Genomic DNA, 27,599 nt, shown 5'->3' with positions numbered 1-27,599 from the left:
CGCGTTAGTGGCGTGTTTTGCATTGTTCGTTTCATTAGCACCAGCTCATGGCTCACCTAAAACTGTCACCATGACTGTTTCATGGTGGTGGCGATAGGGCTAGCCGTTGTCGGCCTCACGTATGTGGGCAACGTCACGACTGACGCCCTGGGGGAATGTGCGTCCTGGGCCGACTTCTAAGGGAACTGTTTCATGAAAATACGTGACGAGCTGCACGGACCAATGAAAGTGAGATTCGTTCGTTGGTCTTAAAAGTCACACTGAGCACTGTGGTGTGGCAGAATGAAATTCTACCAACGGTTGCTTCAATATTCTTCCTTCTGTGCCCGGCATTTGTGTTTTCCGATATATTTGTCACACAGACTTCACGCACTACTAAATCGAGGCTTATTCATTCGCTGTACGAGGATCTGTCTATGTTCGTAGACCGCTCACTGCCACTGTCGCTTTGTGTTCGCCAATCGTCGGAAACAGAAGCCATGCGTGGAATGAGGTTGCAACTTACGTCTTCCATGGCTGATTCATATTCATGGTCAATACTCTTCAGGACCTTCTGGTTGTGGACGTACGCGGCTTGCTGGTCATGTAAAAGAAACAATAAACCACCCTTTGGTTACGAACGTTTCCAGCACATGTCTGGCAAATAAAATAGATGAATACTGATTATATTTATAAACCACGTGTGCTACTTGTCGTACGTCTCGCTATAGTTGGATTTCAGCGGGAGACCAGTACAGACCCATGTCCATTTCTATTGCCCATCCTTTCCACACTCTCTAATGCACTTCCACATCCGTCACACTCATAGGCAGGATGTTCTCAGCCTGTCACGTCTTTTTTATCCTCCTTTTAAGTAGAGCTCTCCTCTATATATCTCCTACTTACCACCACTTCTCATACTTTGCTAGGACACTTTCTACACCTGTTCGGTTTTGGGACAACCACCTCCACCACTCGTTTGGATTAAGTCATTTATTGAGTGCTGCTGCGCCCCCGTTTTTTCTCTCTCTCTCTCTCTTTTTTTTTTTTTGCTGTGATTGAAAAAAATTACGTTGGAAGCCACTTAGACTGCATGCGAGCATTGAGGAGCAGCTTATTTTCCGCCGTATATGCATGCATATGAATTTGTCACGAAAAAGATTCCTGCCTAGACAGCTGAACAAACAGTTGGCCTACGATTAACAGGATTGCGTTTCCCGCTATGCACCCTCTTTCTTTGCAATATCGATCTGAGACGGGTTGCTCTTTCGTTGCTTAAAGGGGTTGTGAATCCAAATCCAAATATTACACAAAATGATGTTTGAAATGTAGATCTATTGGTGCCAAACATCTCCGTCGAAACCCTTTCACGCTGCGCTTCCGCGCCACGGAGTTATGACGCTTCGAATATGAGGAGATCCTTTCACTCTTGGCTCGCCTCCTCCTCGCCCGATCTCGGTATGACGTAGTACCGAGCGCGCCACGGAAGTGCGGAGTTCCCGTTCTCATGACGACGTCTGTAAATAGGGCCGCGGCGAGCGCTGGGACGCGACGCGGCGAAGTGAAATGAGCGGAAGGGCTATGACGTAGAGCCATAGAGCAACCGGTCAAGGCGTCACTTCCCGCCGACTTCATGGAGCTGCCTGGCACCGTTTGGCGCCACGGTCGGCGGGAGCCTCAAAAATGCGAGATTTTTAAAACCCTGTAGCATAAAAAATAATAGGAGGTGGGAGGTGGGACTTTGAGTACGGAGTGCGTGGACTAAGGCGAACAGACTCTGCCAGAGACAAAGGTCTATCCGTGTGGTTTCTCAACCCCTTTAACTAAAATCACTACCGACACCTTGAAACTGAGGTGTAATTACCAGTTTAACTACATATTAGCCGTCGTTATTAAAACTACTTTGCAGCCTCATCTTTTTGGAAGGTTTCCAAGCGGATCCGATCAGATCGAGCGCGGATACTGTGAGAGCGTAGCCACCTACATTCGAGAATGCTTGTTCAACGGTGCCGAGATCAGACAGAGCCGCCCGAGCCCCCTGTTTCTGACGCGCTGCCTGCATAGAATACCGCCCAACGATCACCGCGATTTTTTACGAGCGATATTGCAGCGCGACAATCGTTTTACGTGGCATATTAAATACATTTTAATCCTGTAACACGAACTAGGACTTACGATAGTTAGCTGATAAATTAATAATATAGAAAAATATATTAGTTCCATCATTTTGGGACTGTTTAATGACGAAGGACGCGAACGTGTGGATCGCAAAAAAAAAAGAAAGAAAGAAAAAGGTTTCGTGGCCGTAACCTTGTACTCGCACCAGTCAGTTTTCTGCCGGCTGACGCTTAGGCGGCAGCGAACGTCACCGCTCACTGGTGCCACGTGATCGGCGCTCTTCCTCGCGTCACCACTTTCTGATCTCCGGAGCGGCAGTCAGAGAATAGCTTGTCCTCCCGGCATAGATTCTCGGCATCTGCTGCCGACAGAAGGAGAAGCTCACAAACACAAGTTCCTTTGGAGTAGCGCATGATGCAGGACAGGACTGTGGCGGTAGTCTCACTGGGTACTTGGCTCTGCCTGGGAAAGAGGCCCCTCGGCCCCACTCCTGCTTAGACGACCGTTTCTAGTGACTGCTGCGCTCAATTGGGATGCTGCGTTTTTCCGACGCTTCATCACACGGTTCCACCCGACCTGGCTAGTATCCCTGCGAACCCGCTGCGCCGCTCCGAAGAAGCCTTTCGTCCATGATAGCGTCAGCCCAGGATGTCACATCAGCACGCTTTTCGTTGTCATGGTCGCTAACGCTCTCGTCAACCTCCGTATCTTCCTCTGACTTTTCGTGCACGGGTGTACCCTGTTATCCACTCTTAATAATAAAACTTTTGAAATCCACGCTAAGAAATCCACCCTTCAAATTAAATCCAAGCTGTCAGAATAAATCACAATGGGTCTATGCTGTCCAGTGTTAAGCATGGTTTTACGTGAGGAAATCTGTTTAAGAGGGTCACACTCCAAAATAACGAGTCCTTATGCAATTCTGTGTCGGATTCAGCATGTATCTCTCAATTATTCATTAATTTAATTAAGTTACAGGCGTAAATAACTACGCGTATGAATACTAGGAAAACAACGCTTCAGCGGTTAGGCCGTTCGGCTACCATTGAGGACGAGGCTATTTGAGAAAATGGAGTAACGACGGAGCCGTATGGTGTTGCGGGATGTGCTGCACAAAAAGGATAATCACTGCAAGCTCTAACAAGGCATATGTTTCTTCTGCCGATTTCGTCAGGTATTTATATTTCAGACGTGTAACGACTTGGTGTGCTAACACGCGCGTGCAACTCATGAAGGAATTCATGGGTGAAGTGACATTGATGCAGTCGTAGCTGTTTTGGACAGGAAATCGGGTAGCGAAAAACGCCCAGGATGAGCAACTTATAAAACGTACCGCAAAACTGCTGTGTCGACCATTTGTCACGACGGTAATCACGCAAACATCATGTAAACGTATCTTGCGTTCCTCGGCCTCAGCCTACGAAGAACCGCTAATGTTATGTTTGATAAGAGCCGCGAAAAGTGGTTCAGCAAGGTAAAACAGTGCCGGGAACACCGTCACATGAGGGAGGTGTTTAATTAAATCAGAGTGAAAGATAGCAAAGGACTGTTAGTGGTCATGTAGACAGCAGATCTCGTTCACCAACACCAATGGATTGTATAAATAGTCTTCCTGTCAATGGACAACTGACATTTTCCCCCCGTCTATACTGAGCAATGTTGACCCAGAGCTTGGTTTTTGGATGCCACAAAACACTTCTCGCCAAGATGGTTCACTGTGACTCATGGACTGTGACTCAATGGGGCATTTACAGCTCATTGTCATTACCATCTCAGGCAAGTTGACTGTCTCAGATACTGTCACTGCAGTGCTGTAGAAGACCCAGAGTATATTCTGTGTCACTGCCCACACTACCAAGCTTTCCGAACTGCCGTTTTCAGATAAAATTGCTTGGCTTATGGCTAAATCGAGCCCACGAATGCGTGCTCTCAAATCTCTTTTGGCAATTTTGGACTCCATGGGACATTATTTCCTTCCTCACACCACAAGCAGTTATGGGGTAGAGTATCGTCCCAGGCAATAAAACTCCCTGTCCATCTGAAAATAAAGTTGATGAACAACATCTGCAGCTTCTGCGAGGCGGTTTAAACCACTCTTATAACTACATGTTACATAAACAAAATACAGAAACCGACACTGAAGGTTTTTGTTTAATTTGTAGAAGCTTTCGCTTCTAGGTCCACGCTTCCTCAGGTCCTACGTGAGAAAGCGTGGACCTCCACGCGAAAGCTTGTACAAATTAAACTTAAACAAAGATCTTCAGTGTCGGTTTCTGTATGTTGTTTATGTGATCTACAGGACTTGACTCTCCTCTTCGTATACACTTCAACTACATGTTATGTGTAACCTAGGAATGCTGGTATGTGGGTGGAGTGGCTAATTTGCCACAGTACCACAAATAGGAACACAAATGGCTGATAAATCTGCTGCAGAATCTGGGCCAAGAGGATGAGCACTTGGAATCATCACAGCTTTTAGTACCATGCAGAGGAAGATAGAGTAGAGCACCCTCAAATTTTGTACTACTTTTTCTGAATTACTTGTAGTTATGCTGCAGCTACATAGGCAGCAGTTCAAATGCTACTCACAATTGCCAAAACTTCATGATAGCACCCAATTTTTTTTACAAACTTTGGTTTGTGATGTGATCAATGTTTCGGTGACTTCCATAGGCCCTGTTTCACCAACTCTGGTTAACTGAACCAATATCAAGGGTTGCCAATTCTTGCACTTAACAGACACTTCTTTTTTTCCATCGGTGATGTGGTGAATACTTCAGGAATAACTCCTTTAGTGAAGCAGATAGTTTAATGACCGTTCATCTCAGTTCAGATGCTGAAAAGTTTTGTGAAACTGGGTCATGATGTAGCCTTTGTGTTCTGGTGCTGTGCAATGGTTTTTCGAGGGATTCAAATTACAAAAAAGGTTAATAATAAAAAATTCTTGGCATACCTACCTACATACATACATGTCCCGGACAGCACGTAAGAAACTCAACAGAATATAAATGTCATCATGACATTGGTAGACAGACTGATACCAAAACAAATCGGAAGGGAAGGGCTGGGATTCAGGAAAGGGCACTTGTTCGCTTTCTCCTCTTGAAAGGAAAGTAGGACCGAAAGTCGCATGCTCTCTCAGAGACCACCGTAATCCCCTCAAGACCGCGCCTTTTTGATGCGAATTCGTCCCCCCTAGCTTTGAGCGTAGCTCAGCTGCACCAAATTGGTGGCTCTGTTGAACAGTGCGATGTCATTTGTTTTTATGATGAACAGTATGTTGTCATTTGTACCGTTTCTAAGGCACTTTGTACAAGGGTTTTGTATGCCAGCAGCGTACTGTCTGCGAAAGGTAGTTTTCGTGTCCACTTCAAGAAGACAATTTTTTAAGAGGCTTAGAGGATGCGTAACTACTGTGTGATTTCCACTAAATATCAGAAGAGAGGTGCATACTTAAATACCTGAAACCGTCAACTCAATCAATTGTAGGATCAAAATTACGTCGGAATATACTGAGGTTTGTCTTGTTCACAAAAGATATCATTGCGCGCTCTGCAAAGTTTATCGGTAGTTCCCATGGCCTACATCAATCATAAACACTGCAAACCACTCATTGAGCATAGTCAGTACGCAAAGTGAAAAGTGTCACTGCCCATTGTGAACATGGCCATGCAACAGTGCTTGCGGCTTCGCATTTCTCACTAGTTTCTTTTATGAGATGACTAATGCCTTTGCCAATTCAACACGAACATACTTTGTAACAACTACTTGGAACTTTGGAACAACTTTGCAAAGCATATGTACTCGTATGCAGTTCCTTTAATCGCTTCAGGAGTATTTCTCCCGCAACATATCTCAGCAGATGCAGTATGTCATGTAGGTAACCCAATTTTGGCACAGTATTTGCTTTATATGTCCAACAAGCAGAGATATCAAATCTTGCCACGTGTCCGTGTAGAGACGAGTCGCTACTCTCCCTTCTATTGGAATTATGTATTTCAGAATCATTTTTGTATTATTGAATTTTAATTTGGCAATCCTTTCACATGTCTTGTGACAGACAGGTTAGCAATGTAAGCAGTGTTTATGTGCATCTCACAACCTGCATCTTTATGCAAAAATACTCCAAAAGCCGGGAGACGACATAAGTAGACAAAAAAGTAGAGAACTCCGACTTAACATAACAAAATAACAAGGTTTACTCAGACGTTTCATCCGCCATGCGACGGACATCATCAGTGCCAAACTGAATGAGAGATTGCACAACCGGCCGCTGTTTAAGGAAATGGAAGTATTGTTTGGGGAGGGGTCACGGTTTTTGTTACAAACCGAGGGGTCACTGCGTATGTGCCAAGACTCTAGAAGCTTCCTGTGTCCCCATCTTTGTTCTCTCTTGTTATGTTAAGTTGGAGTTCTCTACTTTTTGTCTGCATTTTTATGTCTGAGGGTGTTTTTGTGTCAAGAGGGAAGGGTGCCGGCAACATGGCACATGTTCACAAAAATGCAGAACCAGAAAGACACACACAAAAAAAATTTATAGCATAACACAGTCCCAATCATTTTGTCGTGTCCTTTTTGATGTGTCGTCTGTTCTACATTTGTATTTCTTTTTTTTTTTTTTTTTTCGTGTGTAGTTTCTGGATTTTAAGCCCAGGAGCAGTTGCTGTAGAGGATGCTGAGAACATGTGAAGTATACATTTTCTCATTCTTACATTATGCTGTAAGCAGTGTGAAATACAACTCAAAAGGAATTTAATGAGAGACAACTTGTCACCAAGATCAGTGTGGGAACATTGCAAAGGAAAAATAATTCTAAACCATAATGGATTCCTATCCTATTTAATGGTACAGTATCAGATGAAAGTAATTGAAGTAATACTAAAGAAGTAACCGTGCAAATTATCAGTCAAACAGTGAACCTGGCTGCAGTACACTACAATGTGTCACATGTAACAATATCAGTGTTTCCAAAACTGACACATAAACCTTAGGGAGGCCGCAATAGTCAATGCGGGGGTTACACCACATGGCGAAAAGAAAAAGCAGATGAAGTGAACGCAATATGCGACAAAACCAAGGAAACTATCTCGCTACAACTCCAATATATTGAAGTTGTTTTTAAAAAATAGAAGTTCAATTCAGCGCACAGATATCAGCTGTCGCACACACAGCCATCCCGAAAACTATGCCCATCCTCGTTGATGCACCCACGAATCCACAGGAAGACCGCCGAGGCTCCCACTCGGATTAAGTATATGTACCTTGAACTGTGAACAGTTTGGTGGACACTCCAGAAAACGAGAACAGCTGATTGCCGATTTCATGGGCGTGGCCATGCGAGCCGACAAGGACAGTTCAACAGAGGAGCAATTTGAACGCGAATGTGGCGCTAGTGGTAGGCGCAACAATTTTCACTTCAAACGACGTAAAACACCAACAGATGATGATGAAGGAACGAATAACCGAGAGACGATCGACCAACAGATGAGCAGCGAGGATGCTTGCTTGCTCATTTGTCATTATTTGAGCCTATAATCCACAACAGGGTTCAGAACGGCTGCTAAATGCCGATGGCCGGCAAAAGAAAAACGTGTTTGCAATGTTTTTTGTGCCGTTGCGGTTCAAGCGAATATACCTTTTTTGTGCTTCCTTCCTCTTTTCTTTGTTCTTTTTCTTTATTGTTTTTTACTGCTGTCGGTTCGTTCCGGAGCCCTAGCTTGGAAAGCTGCTCCTGTTTAGTTTCGGTATAAATCGGAGTGTGGGGGCATGGGGAACAGTCCACCGCTCCTCGAGTTTTCACGGTGCTGGCACTGCCCCCTAGCCTCCCCCCGAATTTTCCCTCCGAGGACCTCTTTGTATATGCCGTACTTCTCAATCTCTAACTCCACGTCCCGCAGTGCTCTCCTTCAGATTAGGTTAGGTTAGGTTGGGTTAGGTTACGTCAAGGCTCGCTCCCCCTTGCCGACTTCCGAGTTAGTGCAAGCGAGGTATCTCCATAATGGAAAGCCTGAAACGGTGCACTAAAAACAAATGTCACCTCTCTGGATAATAATTTGAAGCATACAGATGAAGGATTCATCTCATATCTAAAACGATTGCAGCAATTCTGCTCTTTCTGTTTCTCGAAAGAAAGAAAAACAGCTTCATAAAAAAAAAAAAACATCGTAGTGAATTATGGAGATTAGAATGCCAAAATACCTTGCAGATAAGGTTTTCCTCCACTCGCATACGCGTAAGTGCGAAACTAATGTACACGTAGTCCTAGTTGTTTTATTTAAAAAAATCTCTATTAAAAATGGCTACGACCACGAAGTATGCGTTTGTGGCACCCCGTTTATTTTGTGGGTGTGTTTCAGCTTGGACAAATTTTTATAAAAAAGTCACGAGAGTACGACATTTTCACAGTTGAGTTCTACGGACGCGTATCTTTTCCAAGAAAGACTATAATGACTAACAAGAATGACTAATCGATTAAATTCATTAATTAACTCTAATAAGGACGTCTTGAACAAAAGCCAGATACCGATATGGGAGACTGTCATAGTTAAAACCCACGCCTCGTTTAAAAATTTTGAAACACGTACGTGTATTAAAATATCCATCCCTGAATTTTGACATGCAAATTGGCCAAAACCGAAACCGTGGCAACCACACTCTTAAAAATGAACTTCACCACATAGCACGCTCCTAGCCAACAATCATCCCGAGTGACATCGTTCTCTCCCCTGAGATTTTGAAAACAGGAGGCGTCCGCCTTTTTGTGACAATTAACATTTCTACATAAGTGTCACAAAAAGGCGTACGCCTCCCGCTTTCAACAAATCAGGGGAGAGAACGATGTCACTCGGGATGATGGTTGGCTAGGAGCGTGCTATGTGGTGAAGTTCATTTTTAAGAGTGCACGTTTGGGGTGGTGGGGGTGGTGGTCTTCACGGTACGGGACACTTCTGTATGTCAACTGAGCTCGCAACTATATTGTCTTGGCTCAGAAACCGTATGTTTCTGGAACGTAGAGAGGGAAAAAGGAATCACAAAACACGAATATACTTGAAGTACTCTTCTCCTTAGGGAAGCGAGGAAGCGAGAGATTTATTGACTCTACGTTGCACTAGTGTCAGCGCGCTGAGCGGTTGAGCTGGAATTGGAATTAGAATTGGAAATGAATCAAAAATAATAATAAATAATACTAAAAAGAAAAAGAACGAAAAAAGCGTTATCTGAGCTGATCGAGCTCGGTTCACTCTGGAAATTGTTGCACCGACGACTGGCGCCCCGTTCGAACTTACCTAAAATTGCTCCTCTGTTGAACTGTCCTTCTCGGCTCGCATGGCCGCGCCCATGAAATATGCAATCAGCTGTTCTCATTTTGGGGAGTGTGCACAAACTGTTTGTAGTTCAAGCTACAGGTACTCAATACGAGTGGAAGAGCTTCGGCAGTCTTCCTGTGGATTCGTGGGTGCCTCAACAAAGATGGGCATAGCCTCTGGGATGGCTGTGTGTATGACAGCCAGCGTCTTTCTCCGTCTGTTACGTCGCGAGACAACTGAGATCACCGTCTGTGCGCCCTCAGGAAGCTTGAAATCTGCCCTGATACATATACAGTAATATCCCTAGTAAAAATTCCAGCTGGAAATGCAGTGGCCATTCCAGCTGGATTATTGGACTGGTTCCAGCCTAAAATATGACTGGATCTAGCCTGGAAACAGGCTGGTTCCGTCCTGGAATTTGACTGGATCTAACCTGTAAACGGGCTTGTACCAGGCTAGAAACAGGCTGCATCCAGCCGGAGAAAGACTGGTCTAGAACTGGTTCCACAGTGGACGCAGGCTGGAACAAGGCTGGATATGCAGCGTGTCTCCAGCCGGATTATCGGGTGCCGATGTAGGAGTGCTTCCACTTCAGCTTGTACCTTCTGCTGGAACTAATGTTCCAAGGCAGGAGGTTCCGCTCAAGTAGAAGCAACTTATACAAGATAAATTGCTGCACAAAACACAAACTGGAAACACACTATAACAAATGAATAAAGTGACGATCAGCAGTAAATTCAAATATTTATATTAACAACAATAACTAACACCCCATAACAGGTATGATAATAGACATACTACAAATAGTGTACATGCAGCAACAGTGGCAACACTAAGAGACGATAATGTGACAGTTTGATGCAAAGTTTGGCATGTGCGAAATCACAAAGGTCACTTCTCAGTCGCTCGTTTTCATTTAACTGTCCGACAAAGTCCGTCCCGTGCAAGCGGGACAATGACACATCATGAAGGCAGTTCAGATAACTATAGATAAGTATCGGGTCGCTACTGCACCTCATGGTTCAGATTTAGGACTTGGGGATCAACCGTACTACACATGCCGCTTACCCTTTGTCGTAATAGAGCTCGTGCACGGATTCAGGAACAAAATGTATAACAGAGCACACGACTACACAAATGCAAAGACGTTCACACTTTTATATGGTCGGCGAAGGTGAAATGTAGGAGGAAACACCTAAATTACCAGGCTGCGCCTTAGACGCCAACACAACAACCGACGTTTCCCAGTTCAAAGCAGATTCTGAGTTAATGCCGATGACGGTTGGTCGCATTTTACGATGAGAGCATTATGGCTAAAGTTTCGGTTTGACAAACCGGGAAAGGTCACGTTTCGCAGCGTGAAGCTAATCAACAATATTTTTTTTTGCATCTACTCATGTACGTGGAGTTCTGTACATAACATTGCACACCTTTGGGTATTTATTTTATTATACTATTTATTTATTTTATTATTTTATTTATTTATTTTATTATACTATTTATTTATTTTAATATTTTATTTATTTATTTTATTATATTTGGGCATAAATTGTTTGCAAACATTTGTGAAATTAATTTCGGCTTTTTTTTTTCTCGTATATAAGCCAACATTATCCTCACAGTGCTCACAGTGAACAATCTCGCACATTCCAGCGGAGTCGCTGGAATATCCCATTTCCAGCTCGGCTCCAGCAGGGAACCATCCTGGTTTCCGAGTGGAAGTTGGATGGTTTCAGAATGGAAATTCAAACAGCACTAGACCCAGCATGGAAACAGCCTTGGCCAGCCTAGCCCCAGCCTAGGATGGCTTTTCCAGGCTGGTTCCACAGTGGATCCAGGCTGTTTTTTTTTTTTTTTTACCTTCAATATACGGTGATACATATACGGTCAATAAATTGGGAGTTGCTCCACTGCAATCTTTCCCGGAGTTCACAAGAGACACTGCTTGCGGATTTATGCCTTACATTTAATCTATCGCATGTCGTTCCACATCCTACCCGAATAACTCATGCCACGCAGTCAACCCTTGACTTGGTTTTAACCTCCCATCCTGAGCACATCACTTCTTTGCATGTCACTGATGGCCTCAGTGACCACAAGGCCATTTTCTTCGATATCCCTTCAAGTCGTCCAAATGTTCATAAATTTAACAATAAAACCATATACGACTACGCTCGAGCTAACTTCCAAGTCATCAACGAGGGTCTTGAAGCTCTGTATGAAAATTCCTTTCATGGCACCTCGCCTCACTCCATTGAGGATAACTGGTCCCTCTTTCGTGACAACATAAGCTACCTTACCGAGTACAATGTTCCAAAGATAAAAGTGAAATCTTATGATCACAATCCTTGGTTCACGAAAAGTCTTAAAATCTTGCTAACCAAGAAAAAGCGTTTATTCAGGGAGGCAAAGAGTCTTGGCGACGACGTATCACGGGCTAAATTTCACTACTGTGAACGGGAATACAGGCGCTCGATCAAGGAAGTGACACATAAGTTCTTTACCATCGACCTCCCGTCTCTCTTGGCAAATAAAGCAAAACAGTTTTGGAAAATTTTATCTCCGCCAAAATGCCGCCTTACCAGTCTAACTGACCCCTGCCGACTACGACTGCGCCAACGCTTTCGCTTCATTGTTTTCATCCGTTTGCAACACCGATAACGGGTACACCTAAACTCCATTATCAGTAATCGCCTCCTCACCCATGGTCCCCATTCATATCAGGACACATGGCATTTGTAAAATCGTTGGGTCACTTAAGCTGTCGTCAAGTGCTGGTCTGGACTCTATTAACCCGAAGGTTCTATACAACACGAGATCTATTTCCAGCAAGATTCTATGTTGCATATTTACTCAGTCACTCCAAGATTCTGCTTTACCGCAGGACTGGAAGACGGCGAAGATTGTCCCTATTCACAAAGCAGGCAGCTGCCACATCGTTAATAACTACCGCCCCATTTCACTCACTTCTATAGTATGTAAAATTCTCGAACCCATACTCCAACGTAGTTAAGTACCTCGAAGAAAAATGCTTCTTCTATCCCTTGCAGCACGGGTTTCGAAAGCTCTTTTCGTGTGAAACACAAGTAGCCAGTTTTGTTCACGACATCTTTCTCCACACGGACAATAATCATCAGACTGACGCCGCTTTCTCAGACTTTCGCAAGGCCTTCGATATGGTGCCGCACTCTAAGGTTCTATACAAACTCTATCTGCTTAACCTCGACCCGTATGTCGTCCGTTGGATAGCACAATTTCTGACTAATCGTACGTTATTTGTTACTTGCAACAACCACCTATCCCCAGATGTACCTGTGCTTTCTGGTGTCCCTCAGGGTTCAGTCCTCGGCTCTCACCTTTTCCATATCTATATTAATGACCTTCCTTCAGGCATATCTTCCACGATTCGTCTCTTTGCTGACGACTGTGTAGTGTACAGGCAAATCCTCTCTCCTTCTGACCAACTAACCTTACAAAGCGACCTTTAACTAATCCCTCGTTGGTGCAATGAGCGGCAAATACCTCTGAACATTGCAAAGTGTCGCATTTTGTCGTTTTCTCGAAGAGGGGTCTCCTGTCTTCATCCCTTCCCCTACATTCTAAGTAATATCACATTAACCCAAGCAGATTCTTACAAATATCTTGGAATCCACCTGTCCTCCAACCTAACTTGGAACGAGAACATCAACCACATAATAACTAACGCTTCTCGCTCCCTAGGCTTTGTTAGACACACCCTCAGGTTGGCGGCCTCCATCTTAAGCTCCTAACCTTCACGGCTCTTGTACAAAGCAAGCTGCAATATGCATCACTTATTTGGGACCCTCCCCAAAAGTATCTCTGCGACGCCATAGAAGCCATCCAGAATCGGGCTGCCCGTTTCATTTCCAACGACTACTAATTCGATACCTCTGTAACCGCATTAAAATCAAATCTTAATCTCGGCTCACTCGAACATCGTCGCCGTCTTGCCAAGTTAGCCCTCTTCCATTGGTTCTTTTTCATCTTGCCACCGCAGCAACCGCCCATCACCTGCCCGAGTGTCATTTTTCCTCGCATCGACCACACTAATAAGGTCACACGCTTTCATTGTATTACCAATGCATTATCCAGATCATTCTTTCCATCGAATGGAACAGCCTCCCATCACCTCTCACAACTATTATCCAGCTTACAGTATTTTGTAACACCCTCTCCCGTTCACTCCACTCATAAGACCACCACGCTTGTATGTCAGTTGCTTTGAAATTTTTCACCTCCCCCTTATCATATTTGTTAATTATATGTGAACGAACTCCCTGTTTCACGCTTTAATACTTGTTTTCATATAAGTTTGCACTGTCGTCGTTTCTTTAGTTTACTGTTTACTTACTGCTAATTGTGTTGTTCTTTTTTGCTTGGTTGTTTGTGTCTATCAAGTTGCTGTAAATGTATCTTACGCTCCAGTTCCCACCCCCCATGTAATGCCCTCCGGACCCTTGGGGTTCTCGAAATAAATAAATAAATAAATAAATATGAATGTTATACTAGTGCGTGCAAGTAGGGTCTGATGAAGGTCCACGGTCTCGTCATGATATAGTGAGGAATACTGCGACACACTTGATTCAATATAAGGCAGTCGTAGGGAGATAGTTCCCTTGGTTTTGTGGCATATTGCGCTCACTTCACCTGCTTTCTCTTGGGCCCCGTTTCTGCATTCGCGGCCTCAATGGGGGTCCTGACACACGGTTTGGGAAACACTGAGGCATGCTGTATATTGTTACATGTGACATGTTGTAGTGTACTGAAGCCAGCTTCACTGTTGTATTGTTTCTTCGTATGGTTACTTCCTCAACGTTACTTGAATGTGGAATGCGGAGAATGAGGAAATGTATGCCTTGCATGTTCTGGATGTTCTCTAATTGCTGACCCCTGCTGTTGGGCTAAAATCCAGCAACTACACAAAAAGATTAACAAATGCAGAACAGGAGACAGAAACACGGACACAATGACTGATTGAGATCATGATATACTGTCTTTTTTCTTTGTCTCTGGTTCTACATCTTATGAACATGTGCCACATTGCCAGCACCCTTTCCCTCTAGCTACGCAGAGAGCCTCTCAGTAATAAAAATGCAGGTTGTCAAAGGCACGTAAACAGTGCTTACATTTTTTGGGGTCTTCGCTCATCGAATGTTTATGGCAGAAAATGCTCCTCTAGTTCACATGGCATACTGAATATGAGTGTACTCCAAAGCCACAAACTACATTGTAAATTAGCACTGCAGTATGTTTATCGGCACACATGAAGTTACCCTTCATAAGTACATCATGCAAGCTGATTGATTCTGATGCTAATTGCTCACGAAATAACGTGGGGTGGGGTGAAAGACACTGAAATCACATGTTGCGTCACTAGCAGTGCCGTACTCACTCAGCACTGACATCACAAGCAGTGATTTTTCACTGAAGCCTGCAACTCAACGATGTAATTCACATCTTGATTGCAGAAAAAGTAAGGCATTTTGAATTGCCTTTTTTCCTTTATATTTTCAATGCTGACATACATCAGCTTGTGTAACTGCCAACCTGGGCTATTCCAGCCAAAACCAGCCAGAGATGTAGCTTGATTCTCTTACATATCACTGAAAAATATTGTGCGCATTTTTTAGACGATGCATATATCGAATGTAAATCATCATTTTGCTTTCTTGAACAATGGGGGTGCATTAAACTGTGCCAAAATATGAAGTTCTCCCTTAGGAGCTTCCTTCTGACATCTACATATACATTATTTGTGCGCATTCCTTGCCTGGTGTTAGAAGGGAAGCACGGGTCTGCCATCCCAAAGGGTATGAAGAACAAGAATAAATTTGGTGACGTGGTGAGAACTCAAGAACGGATCACATTTGGGGTCAAGTTTACAATAAATTTCTGACAAATTAGCATTCTTGAAGGAGCCCCAGATTATTTATGCTTGTAACTGATTGCTTGTGATTAGCTTCACATAAAAATATCAAGCTGATCTATATTCATTGTTTAACCAAGTGTTAAAGAATATCAAGCACTTGCAAAAAATTACTTTTTTTCACATAGTGTATTCACATATAGGTCGTCTAAAAGAAATCTTATCTTATTTGCATAATTAGTCCTCTCCTGCAACATATTGAAAATCTACAGGTTTATTTTGCTTTAAAAAATCAAAAAATTGTCACCATAATGTGCTGCAGCTTGTTCGTCAGTTGAGGCCATCTAGGAACCAAAAAAAAAAAATAATAAAAGATGCCTTTGCGGCTCTCTCCTGCAAAAATCGAAGCTCTGCTTTTCCATTTTGAGAACCTACAGGTGTATTTGTTATTATGCAAGAAAAATGTTTCGTCAGCTCATTCATATCCCATCTGTATGACGCTATAGCACACTTTGAACAAATTTTGCATTCAACTGTTCTACCCAGTTCTACAGATTAGTTGCAGTCGCTGCTTCATAACAGCTTTGTCAACATTTATGATTATTTTCACATACCTGAAGTCCTCTGGAAAGTGAACACATCTCATCATTTCAAGGGCATACCCTCTCCTGTAGCATGTTCAGAATCTGCTGGGATGTGTTTTCTGTAGATCTTATAGCATCAGCTGACCATATTGGCTCATATCATGTCAGAATGCGACGCAGCAGCTTTTGGAAACAATTTATTATGATCTCGTGTGCCCTTCAACCGCAACAGAAAAAAAAGCCCCCAGTCTTTCTTTCAGTGGAAATAGGTGTTTTTGCTGCATTAACAGAAGGTGGCTCAAATTAATTGTACCTCATTGTGGCCTGGGTGGAGCATGCCTCACTGTGCTTTATGTCCAGTAATTTCTTCTACAACCGTATCTCTTTGGCAGTGAGCCACAACGTTTGTAGTCTTCAAGCTTTCTTTCACCCGGAAGAACAGCTTACAGCTCTGCAGGCATATCTGCACACAATAGGGTGCTGCAATCTAGCCCTATAGGTGCCAACGTTTTAAATGGTACTGCGAACATAATCCTAGTACCCTTTATCACGGCACAAAGCAATTATGTCAAAGTCATGCTTGTGGAGGCAAAGCCATGCTTGCCAAAGCCAAAGAGGCAATGCGATGCTTATGGAGGGTTTTATTATGCCCTGCTGTTCAGTGTATGGCTTCTGTTTTTAGCTGGAACAAACCAATAAAAAAATCTGAGGAAAGAAATATGCCAACTTCAGTTGCCATCACCCAAGCAAACTAAGTCAATAATGGTGGTTGTTATTCACTCTGCTATGTGATTGTGTTCATGTTAATTCACCTGTTTGGTACTGTGGTACCAGCTAGCTTCCTTGTAGTGTAACATATATGTGACCGCATGGAGGACAAAGAGGAGGAATTAGCTAGTCTAGCGTAGGAGCTCTCACACTGGCAGAGCTGGTCAAAAAGAAAATGTGGGCCATAGATCACATAAAACACAAATACCAGTATATTTTCGGCAACCACTGCTTAATTTCTAGTAGGTGCGGTACATATAGCTGATTTTTTTTATTCTTGGAGAAATCATATTTTTGCAGTTATAAGGGATGACAACATGTTCTACATCCGAAGTGGATGTACTAATTAGGTCTCGTTTAACTACTGGAAATAGAAGGTCGGTGCAAATGCAACGTCGGTTTCCCTATGTGCCGCTATAGTTTTCAAAAGTATGCTCGTGACCATTTAGTGTCAGGACATGGCCCCAAAATAATGGTTGTGTGAGAGTAAGTCTCGGAGCACTCTTTTTGCCTTTTCACTTGAACGTGAGGAAGCAAGAACGCTGCAGAACTGCAAGCAGCACATTTAATGTAACGTCGTGCAGGATGCAAGTTTTACAGCAATTTCATATTTCAGCACAATATTTATAAACTGTAAAAATAGGTGCAAGGGTACCATACAATGAAGTAGCTGGTACCGTAAATTTTAGACCTCTTCTTGGCGAGGGTGCTTGGCATAAAGAGTGACCTGCTAATAAACGTACTTCGGGATTTCTGAATGTGAAGATCATAGGAGAGAAAGGAAGACAAACAAATACAACAGATGGTGCCACTCATTTCTCGCACTTCTGATTTCAGTTACTTATTGCGCTTGGTTTTCTTCAGTTCCGACATTTGATAACCAGAATTTGCACTGTATATCCACGTGAATAAAAAAGATGCAAACATTTATGTGAGAAAATTTCACGGTATTTAAGAAAATGGCATTCTTAGGTTCCAGGGTATTCAAAGACCAGTGAAAACAAAGTGCTTGAAGTATTATGTCTAGATGCAGCTTTTGCATGGCAAATCGTTGTCTAGGAAGGTGCGCGAATCAATGTGGATGTTCCTGAAATTAGAATCTTATTTCGTTACACTTTGAGATTACCGTATGCTGGTTACAAAAAACTACTGCAGTGTCAACAGAATCCTGATAGCCGGCGGAGAATACAGTAAACGATTCGTCCAGACTCGGTACTCTCGTTCCCAGCCCACCGCAAAAAGCCTCACCCTGCGGGGAACTATTTTGAGACGCAGGAGCCAAAAGCATTCGCTGCTCTCAGGCTGTCGTGCCTGTCGACCAATCAGAGACGATTTATTTTGAAAGTTTGAATGTGAAGCGTTTGTATCGCAAAAGTTGATTTTTACGCCCTTATCTTTACACCGTGGATTTTTTCGTGATTTATTTCGGGGAGTTTATTCTCGAAGTTTATTTTGCGAACTGTAAACCAGAGTGATCCCTCGTGCACGGGCACCGGCGGATCGTTCACAGGCTCGTCTATCTCCATACAAAGCGTCTGACGGACGGGGTCAACTGCTTTTGCACCAGGCAAAGCAATTTCTACAAAATTAGGTCGTGTGAAAACGAGAGGTTAATCAAGAAGCGTTTAAATGATGTAGCCAAATAGTTTTCGAAGACGATGAACTGGTATTTCAGTCATCCACTTTTTGTGCGTGTGTGTGTGTCTGGTGCACGATATAACTACACCCTGACGTAGCGGAAGATCCTGGTACTGGTGGGCGCGACAAGAAATACACGGGGTTGTCCAATATCAGTTTTATTAGATTTCTTAAAATTAAGGAAGCCAAAGCGGACTCACCATACCATTCTTAATTGATAACCTCTGAGCAGTTCATTACAATAAAGTGTACATATGCACACGGGCAACAGTAGCGATCAAACCTGGATGCCTCGTATTAGCACTGGAATTGCAATTTTGCGTAATGTCGAACAGCAAGCTAAACAAATAAACAACGGTGTCGACGTATTGGGTTCACTACTTTTCAATGAGCGATTTCCGCAACTTAAAATTGCTGTTAAGATGTCTCTGGGATCGTCGTCTTCGCAGTTATGTACCAGCAGCCTTCAACACCTGTCAATTAAAATCAATACCTTGACACTTGTTGTTTTAAGAACTATCACAATTCATATTAAACCGGTTCCTAATAATCCATTATAGTGCTGGTGGTCGTTATATGAATATTACTACCGATCACGCAAGCGCTTCATAGCATTTGCATTGAGAACAATCCTAGGATGCGAGCTCCACAACCAATGCGGCGCGGAAGAGTACATGGAAGGAGATTGATCCGGCGTTCTCCAATACAGATGGCTATGGTGAGAGATTAAAAGGCCTGTATGATGTGGTATTTATCTCACTCATGCTGCCATTAAGAATATTTAACAATTTATTTTGTACTCTCGTACATATAGCCATACCCTTTTTAAACCATACTCGTTAACGACATCACGAACCGCACTCAATAAATGAAGTTCCCAACATAGCTAGACGAAGCGTACGACGAGCGACGAACGACGTGTGCCTCATCGCCATCGGGTGTGTTGAGTAGCGACTCTTGCGCTCCAAAGTGACTGACACTGTCTAAGCCCACATGGAGCCCCTGCTTAACGCTCCAATTCCACTACTGCTGGACGAGGGTCCACGTTTCTGCTCTCACCTATTTCCGCTTCGGGGTTTTGACAGACATTGCGGGCACATGATTTTTAAAAGCGTAGCAATGTATAAATTGACCTTGCGAAAGACTCAGTCGTTGCGTTCTTACAACACGCATACTAACGCAAGTTACCAGCTATGATTAGTTTCCCGTCGTGAATCGATCACTTGTATATACTATGCTCTTTAAAAAATGGTATACTTTAACTCCATTTTTGCTACATATACAACACCCTTTTGGAGAGTACAATGACTCTCAAAAAGGGCATCTCCTCACTCCCTCAAGGGACTAGCATAACACCTTCTTCGTGCCGGAGAGTAATATTACTCCCCAGTAGGGAGAAATGTGTTATGCTGCTCCCTTGAGAGAGTGAGGACACTCCCTTCTTGAGACTAATTGTACTCTCCAAGAGTGTGTTATATATGTGGCAAAAAGGAGTTAAAGTACGCCCTTTTGAGTGTTGTAGCGCAGCCCAAAAGACGCGAACGAAGGCAACAATTCATGATAACAGTGTACTCTCAACTGAACAACCTTAGTGGGTATACACCAACTATCCCGTCTTTATCATTTAGGGGTCGACCAAACGATAGACCAGTTGATTGTCGATCGATTCTTTTCAGCATCGTTCGTCGTTGCAAATTCGTGCGGGTCAAACGATACATTCATGCACGAAAACGCTGGCGGAAGCGGAGCATTCAAGCACGTCTGCTAGCTGGCGGAACTACGTCACTTCGCTTCCGTCCTCATCTCTTTGGCTCTGTGGCTCTGATTTTGAGAAGATATCCAGGAATTTGGCTGGAGCTGCGCGTTTGGCCGTTTCCTGGAGAGAGCTACGATTCTGGGGCCGCCACTGAGCGCACCCCTCGACGTTCTCCAACCGCTGTTTCAAACAGCGTGGTCGGGTAGTTGGACACTGCTAGGGAAGCGTTACCACAAGGGAGCTACCATCCGTTAGTCAAGAAAGGCGTTGCCTTCCGTTGGCTGCTCCATTTCGCTAAACTTGAAGGGCTTGTTTTCCGAAATCCGTCACTTGTTATTGAAATTCTGCATACTATGCATCTCATGAATATCTGTTAAAAAAAGAAGCTCAGTAGATAGTTTGCACTACATCACTTGCTTGTGTGTCGTCGTTCGTACGTCACTTTATTATCAGAAGACCAGAGTAGGAAGCCGGAGCAGCCAGAGCAAGGAATGGCTGGTGGTTTCGGTTCGGTTTCCGGTCAATACCGTTCCTTCGAGCGCTGTTGTCTTCGGAAATGCTCGGAAATGCCATGCATATATTCTAGTCCCGTTGCGAATGTTCGAATTTTTTGAATATCGAAGGGAGCTCTCGTACCCCCTGCCCCTCTCATAAACTGTACCATTCGATTGCCCTTTTTTGAAAATGGGATACTACGAATTTACCCGACAAAGCACATCGCGGTTAATAAATAACGGAATTAAATTGATAAAGATTGCGCAGCGTGCCGCCATCTGCGTTGACAATAATAAGAACCGCTACGCCTCCCCGCGGGAAAGTCCTTTGCGCGTTGTAGTGCACCGACGTGAGGAGACGACTTTCAGAAATGACGGGGGACCACGGCAACTCTCGTTCATTTTCTTTCCGTTCTCAGTTAAAAAATGTGGCCCACATGGTGGTTTAGGAGAAATATGTTAATCCTCAGAGACAAGCTAAAAGTCGCAGGACAGCCCCACTAACACTCAAAAATCTGAAGTCGCCCATGATCGGCTCGCGCGGTCGCATTACAGATCCGACCAGAAATATATTGCGCGCGCCTACATTACACTGGCGGTTACACACTAATCATGTTTCGAAATGAGCTGCCGCTGACGAAGTGCATGGTGAACGAGCACCAGAGTGCGTGTTTATATATAAAACGCATTAAATACTCTCGGAAAGAAAACACATGACTAAATCATGGTTCACACTAGTGCGTTCTGACGCATGCGGATGCCTGCTGCGCTGGTTACCGTGGCAACAGATATGTGCGCGACCTCCCGCAGCAGGACGCAAGGAGTTCGCCCGAGCTCAACTTTTTCCGACGCACGCAGCAGCCCGCAAACGGAGAACGAATCGCGAGACCGCCTCGAGCGTGCGCAGTAGGTTTGTCTCTGTGAGACTGCTTTCAACATGGCCGCCACCGGAGTGGAAGGCGTTGAAAATCCCGCTCGGCTCTCATTGGCTCACGAGAACGCTCATGGCCAACATTGTTCTGGAGCGCATGCAACTATGATTCAAGTAAGTCACGAACTCGTGGTAACAAAAAAGAACTTTGGGGACGGTAATAGAAACCTTAATGTCCAAAGACACAACAAAGCAACGTTTCCAATGAACTGAAGTAAGATCTGATAAAAAGCTTCGGAATTTCTCAAACGGAATTGGGTGTCAAAGGGAATCTCTGATAAGCCATTCAGCAGGAAGCCCGAAACGACTTTCTGCCATGTTTGGTTTTTATTTACGTCTTTTATATCTACTTTTATTTATTTCCTTGAGCAAGAATTTGACTGACAACGTAGACTTCAATGGAAGTTTTAGAGAATTTACTAACCCGCTGGCCTCTTGATCACGAAAACCGGACAACTAGTCTTTTCTTAAATTGTCAATGAAAAGTTGAAAAAAATTTGCGAAAAAAAATTGTAAATTGTAAAAAAAATGTAAATGAAAAGCTTTAAACAAACTGTCCAATGCATCACACTTCTTCTTGCAGAAATCACTAGACTTTAGGACCGCGAAACGAGACGATTTGTCAGCTTGAACTAAGGCAAGATCGTTGACGTTCATGAAAGAATGTACACTCTTCACAAGCCTGAAGTTACATGAGCTATGTTTTATAGAAGTATCTATCAGATTTGTCATGCGGTTCAAAGCTTGCTTAACGAAGGTTGAAGATTGGGCCGGATCAGGTAAACATGAAGATATCTTGAAAACACTGGCAGCGATGTGAAGCCGTGAGGGTTTCACATTTAGACAAAATTTTGGTCCTTTTGACAACATACCAGTTACATGATCTGGAAGTGGGGCATTTGAGGGGTTCACAGGCGGGCACGTAGTTGCCTTGGCAGCCGCTGGTACTGAATTTTTTGGCAGGTGATATCGGAGCAACCAAAACGTCCATGCAACCTGAGCTTCTTTAAAGGTGATCCATGAATTGTAACGGAGATCCTGGGCGAATCTTTCACCACACACCAATGCCCACAATGTCGAAGCTAACGGCTGAAGAAACCGCAGGTGGCCACTGACTGCATTTCGATGGCCCCGGAGGAGCGTCGTTTTCCGGTGCCAAGGTAGGATATCGGCATAGATCGAACCACAAAATGTTTGGGGCAAAATCATTTTCCGTAGCAAAACACCAATTAGGCGATATACCGCTTCTTCTACTGGTCGCACGTCATAGAAAGTGTCATTTTGAGTTCATGTGATATGTCGTTTTGCCACTTTCCGACAGAATTCTGTCGTCATCAAGGCAGGAGATTAACGTATTTTGTGAGCGTAAGCTACACGATACTTCTTCCGCAACATTTAAGTGCATCGCATCGGCTCTCACATCTTTGGAAGTCGTCAATAATACGATGCCTTATGTGCAAAACTGCGCGTTCTACTGCGATATTATCCGATACAAAAAATTATCGTGATCGAACGACATCCAAAATGTCGTGCAGAAACATCAGGCACATTGTTTACAAACGGTTTGGCCGCTGATCATGAGCGCCGCCATTTTTATGGTCACGTGCGTCTCGACGACCAGCGGCATGGCCGAGTAGGCTAAGGCGTCCGCTCGTTGGTGGTAACCAAGGTCGTACTGAAGACTGGCAGGTGGTGGGTTCGAATCCTACCACCGGCTGTGCTGTCTGAGCCAGCTATGTGACGACATATCCGCTCCGGGCACCTCCGGACGATTAAACATAAACGCCCTAGGGGTGAAATGGGACAGCTCCAAGGTGCTCACATGGGTTCTCCAAGCGGACCGAAACGTCTCGATGCACCTCTCTGAAGTGGACAAAGTCAGCACGCACTTGGGAGGGCTCCGGAGTGTGTACATGAGCGAACTGGCTTCGCTAACGCGGTTCGGTTCGCTTCAAGGGTTCCCATGTAAAACGGGTCCAATGCGAATTCAGGACCCATCGATTACGATGAACGGAACGTTGCGAGTTGATTGGGCGTTCGTTTGGAGAAAAGTGAACTTTCGAAGGATGTATTTATATGTGAAAGACGTTTGTTCCAATTGTACGTGGAAGTATCTCTGGATTGCATGCGAGAAAGCCTTGCGTGGCGAGAACTCGCTGCCGTAGTAACCAGCCCAATGTTTAGTTGGGCCAATATCTCAATTTTTTTTTCTTCGCACCCACCAACCGAGCGTTGCCATATGGGCACGGGTCTTTCTGACGTACGCGAGTTATTTCTTGACGCGTGGAATGACATCAACAACAATTTAAATATAAATAATGAGTTTACGGGGTGTCATGATACAACATACGTAACCTTCAATATCCAGAAGTATCTACAGGAACAAAGTTACTCTAGGTCTTAAACGGCTAAACTTGACTAGTATATAGTTGTACCTACGTATCCGCAAATAATTTTTTGACTACATTTGAGGTACCACACGGTATTTTAGCCAGCAATATAACTAGGTATCCATAGGGACTGCCATCGTAAATCAAAACGTACTCACGTCAGTCACAGTCTGCACTTCTGGCAGCTTCCCGTGTTTACACACAGATGAATACGTCTGAAAAGGGACATTAAAATGTGTGAGAAACGTATTGCTGTGAGCGCTGAAACATCACATCATCTTCGTACGGCATTGAAAGTTCGTTTGCTCGCCTTTTCATTTGTTTGATCACACTCTTAACAATTTTTGATCTGTGTATAATAGATTTCCTGTTTTGTCTCAAAACTACTTGGTACCCGGTCAAATCGAGCCCACCAGCGCTCTGCCCTCAAAGCTCTCTGACATTTTTGAATACCATAGGACTTTTTTTTATTGTGAAGACATCGGACGATTTTTATTGTGAAGAGATGGGATTCATTATTTCATCCCCGTATCACCACCAGCGATGGGGTAGAGCGTATCGCCCCTGGCGATGAAACTCCCCATTCATAATCTTAAAAATAAACTTGTTATTGTTCCTGCCTTCTTGTGTAGCAGTTAATCAAACGCTGCCTGATTTTGCAACCGGCTCCATACAGGGTACTTTTGTTTATTCAGATGTTAAATGCGATGACACTTATGCGCGAACGTCCGAGTTGTGCCATTTATGCGCCAACGTCCGCGAAAGTCCAACTGTACGTGCTTTGTAGTTGTGTGATGCATCCAAAATATTTTTTCATCGCCTTTTGTCAATTAATTAGCGGTAATTATTTTCTATCTTTTTAATTATCTGTTTTAACTCTCAGATGTCAATGAGGAAGTTGTAGTACATGTCGAAACAGACACAACTGAAGTGGTTCGAGGTCACTATGGCTTGTGGTTTCGTTTTTTCCCGGGTTTAAATCTTGGTTTCAGAAGCTGCGCGCACCAGAGAGGGCTCCTCGTAATTCGGCGCCCGCGCGCCACGATTGCAGTGCACTCTGATAGGTGTGCCGTGAACCAGATAAAATATCATCCTATTGTATAACGTGGCCCAGGGATGCTCTCCAAGTGCTAATCTCATGGTCAATGTACGCCGGAGGTCTGGAATCACCGTGCGCGGGTGCCGGACTGTGGGCAGCGATCTGCGGTCAGCCCGCCGTTTGAAAACAAACACTTAAACCCGGGAGAAACCCACAAGCCATAGCGACCTGGAACTACTTCAGTTGTGTCTTTTTCGACATGTAGTACAGCTTCTTCATCCACATCTGAGAGCTAAAACCGATAATTAAAAAGTTTGAAAATTAATTACCACTAATTATTTGACGAGGGCCGATGAAAAAAAAATTGGGATAGACCACACAACTACCGAGCATGTACAGTTGGTTCCACTTGTGTAGAGCACTCCGTTTTTCTTTAGCCCCTGGCCCTTTTTCGGGGGGATACCCTGTATATTCTAGAGAGCAGAGGCATCAGTTTTCATGATGAGTAGAATTTTACTTCTGTTGTGGTTTTAATGATTCAAAGAAGTAAGGGTGCTTTTCGATGTAGTAGTTACTTAGTAAGTCTTTGGAATAAAAATGCTTAATTGCTTCAGTCAGCTTTTCTCAGTTTTCAGACATGGTGTTTTCCATAAAAACAAAAAAAAATTATAGCTACTAAAATTATACTGGCATGTCATATGGTCTTCAAAAAAAGTGGCAAGGCGGTTTTCTGTAATAGCTTTTCTTAATTTTAATGCCAGAATAAATGTCATTAATAGCAGGATAAATCAAACAATCTCGTGATTCATTGAATAATAGGAGGGTCTGTATAAGCTCATTGTTGTGTCTAGCCTGTCTGCCACTGTCTAGAGCAGACCTACGCGTCTTGGAATCATGCAGGTGCAGCAACAAGAAGTGATGACGCCATGCAGTGAAGCGTTGACCTTTAATGAACAAAAAAAAAACTGTGTAGCCTGTGAGTGAGTAAGTGAGTTATCTCTCACCTCTGACTCACTCTGACTTCAGTGAGTGTTACGTGACCTTCTGACGCCATCCACTCAAACGTTGCCTGCCTGCGTACTGTTGATGAGGCCCAACAGGGCCGAAACAGCTGTCCAGTACTGGCATGGCGACGTTTGAGTTACAAACATGTGCTGTACGTGCAGCCAAAGAGCTCCCGCAATTTTTTTCCTTGTATACTTCACTGGCTTTGCACTGGGCTTTCAGTGAGTGAGTTATCTCACCCTGACCGGAGGAATCACGTGTTACGTGACCTTCTGACGCCATCCACTCAAACGTTGCCTGCCTGCGTACTGTTGATGAGGCCCAACAAGGCCGAAACAGCTGTCCACAGTACTGGCATGGCGACGTTTGAGTTACAAACATATATATATATATATATAGGACAAATAGGTTAATATATCGGACGGCTACGAAGTTGAATAAAAGTGAAATAATACGACTTGGACTACAGATTACAGGAACGTTAACAAAAACTCGACCATTCTTTTTTTAATCTATGTGTTAAATTGCCCATTAAATAAATTAGTTTTTGTTAACGTTCCTGTAATCTGCAGTCCAAGTCTTATTATTTCCCTTTTATCTTGAAAAGTTGGAGTTGGATCGGACGGCTACGTAATTATAGTGTGACGTGTCACGTCTGCGGTGTCACGTCAGAGCAGTGACACCACACCGGACAGCGACAAACGAACCTTCCAGAACGTGACTCATCGACGAACGCCAGGTGGGGCGAATACACAAGATTACGTCAGCAAGCTGAACCCATAAAGGCCTTGGACAGTCTTGTTGCCTCTTCTGTCCCGAAGAAGGAGGAGCTTCCCTCCGAAACGTCGACACTTCCCCATTTTCCTATATAATGTTTTAATTATGTAAAATAAACATTTGTTTGATTCTATTAACACCTCAAATCCGTCGCTGTGTCCCCTTTCCTTTCGCTATATATATATATATATATATATATATATATAGATAGATACTCATGGAACGATGCGGCAGCACCAGAGGACACGTGTTTCGCCGTGTTTGCGGCTCGTCGGCCCTGGGTAGCTGCGCATCGTTCCGAATTGGCAAACCAGGGGTCACTCAGCGAGCGATATACACCTGGGAGGGTGACTGAGCACTCCTCAATGCCACAGTGCAAGCCAGTGAATTATAATGCAGGGAAAAAGCCATTAAAGGAACAAATAAATGATACTAGATGTGTTTGCACATCTAGTATCATTTATTTGTTCCTTTAATGGCTTTTTCCCTGCATTATATATATATATATATATAGGTACTAACAAAATATGAGGCAGACAACGAAGATGTAGGAAGTAGAAAAAGGGGGAGTTATTTATTTACTAGTGGAAAGTTAAGGGGGAAGTCAACGTTGCGGCGGAGGCTCCGCCTTCGTCAGGAGTCCTGACGAAGGCGGAGCCTCCGCCGCAACGTTGACTTCCCCCTTAACTTTCCACTAGTAAATAAATAACTCCCCCTTTTTCTACTTCCTACATCTTCGTTGTCTGCCTCATATTTTGTTAGTACCTATTTAATTTCGCGGTCGCCCGAACCCCTTTCTTCCAGCATATATATATATATATATATATATATATAATTAGATTATGCAATTATGCATAATATCTTGTTTGCGATTAGCAGTGTCGTGTGCTGTACATGTCGGAAGTTGGTTGTTGGAATTTTTGCCA

At 43.7% G+C, this 27,599-nt stretch overlaps 1 protein-coding gene across 1 annotated transcript in view; it reads right to left on the bottom strand.

Moving 5' to 3' along the window:
• The window catches only part of LOC135379037 (atlastin-3-like), a 149,977-nt gene that overhangs the window by 52,339 nt on the left and 70,039 nt on the right, over positions 1 to 27,599 (bottom strand). The window contains exons 7-8 of the mRNA XM_064612282.1: positions 24,011 to 24,067; positions 506 to 577 (exon numbers count right to left, since the gene is read on the bottom strand). Of these exons, the coding sequence (XP_064468352.1) occupies positions 506 to 577; positions 24,011 to 24,067 (129 nt within the window). The remainder of the gene's footprint in view (positions 1 to 505; positions 578 to 24,010; positions 24,068 to 27,599) is intronic.

The sequence above is a fragment of the Ornithodoros turicata genome, chromosome 1 (genome assembly GCF_037126465.1).
Source record: "Ornithodoros turicata isolate Travis chromosome 1, ASM3712646v1, whole genome shotgun sequence".
In the NCBI taxonomy this organism is placed as follows: Eukaryota; Metazoa; Arthropoda; class Arachnida; order Ixodida; family Argasidae; genus Ornithodoros; species Ornithodoros turicata.
The sequence above is the reverse complement of the archived record's forward strand: the minus strand, read 5'-3'. Positions and strand labels throughout refer to the sequence as shown.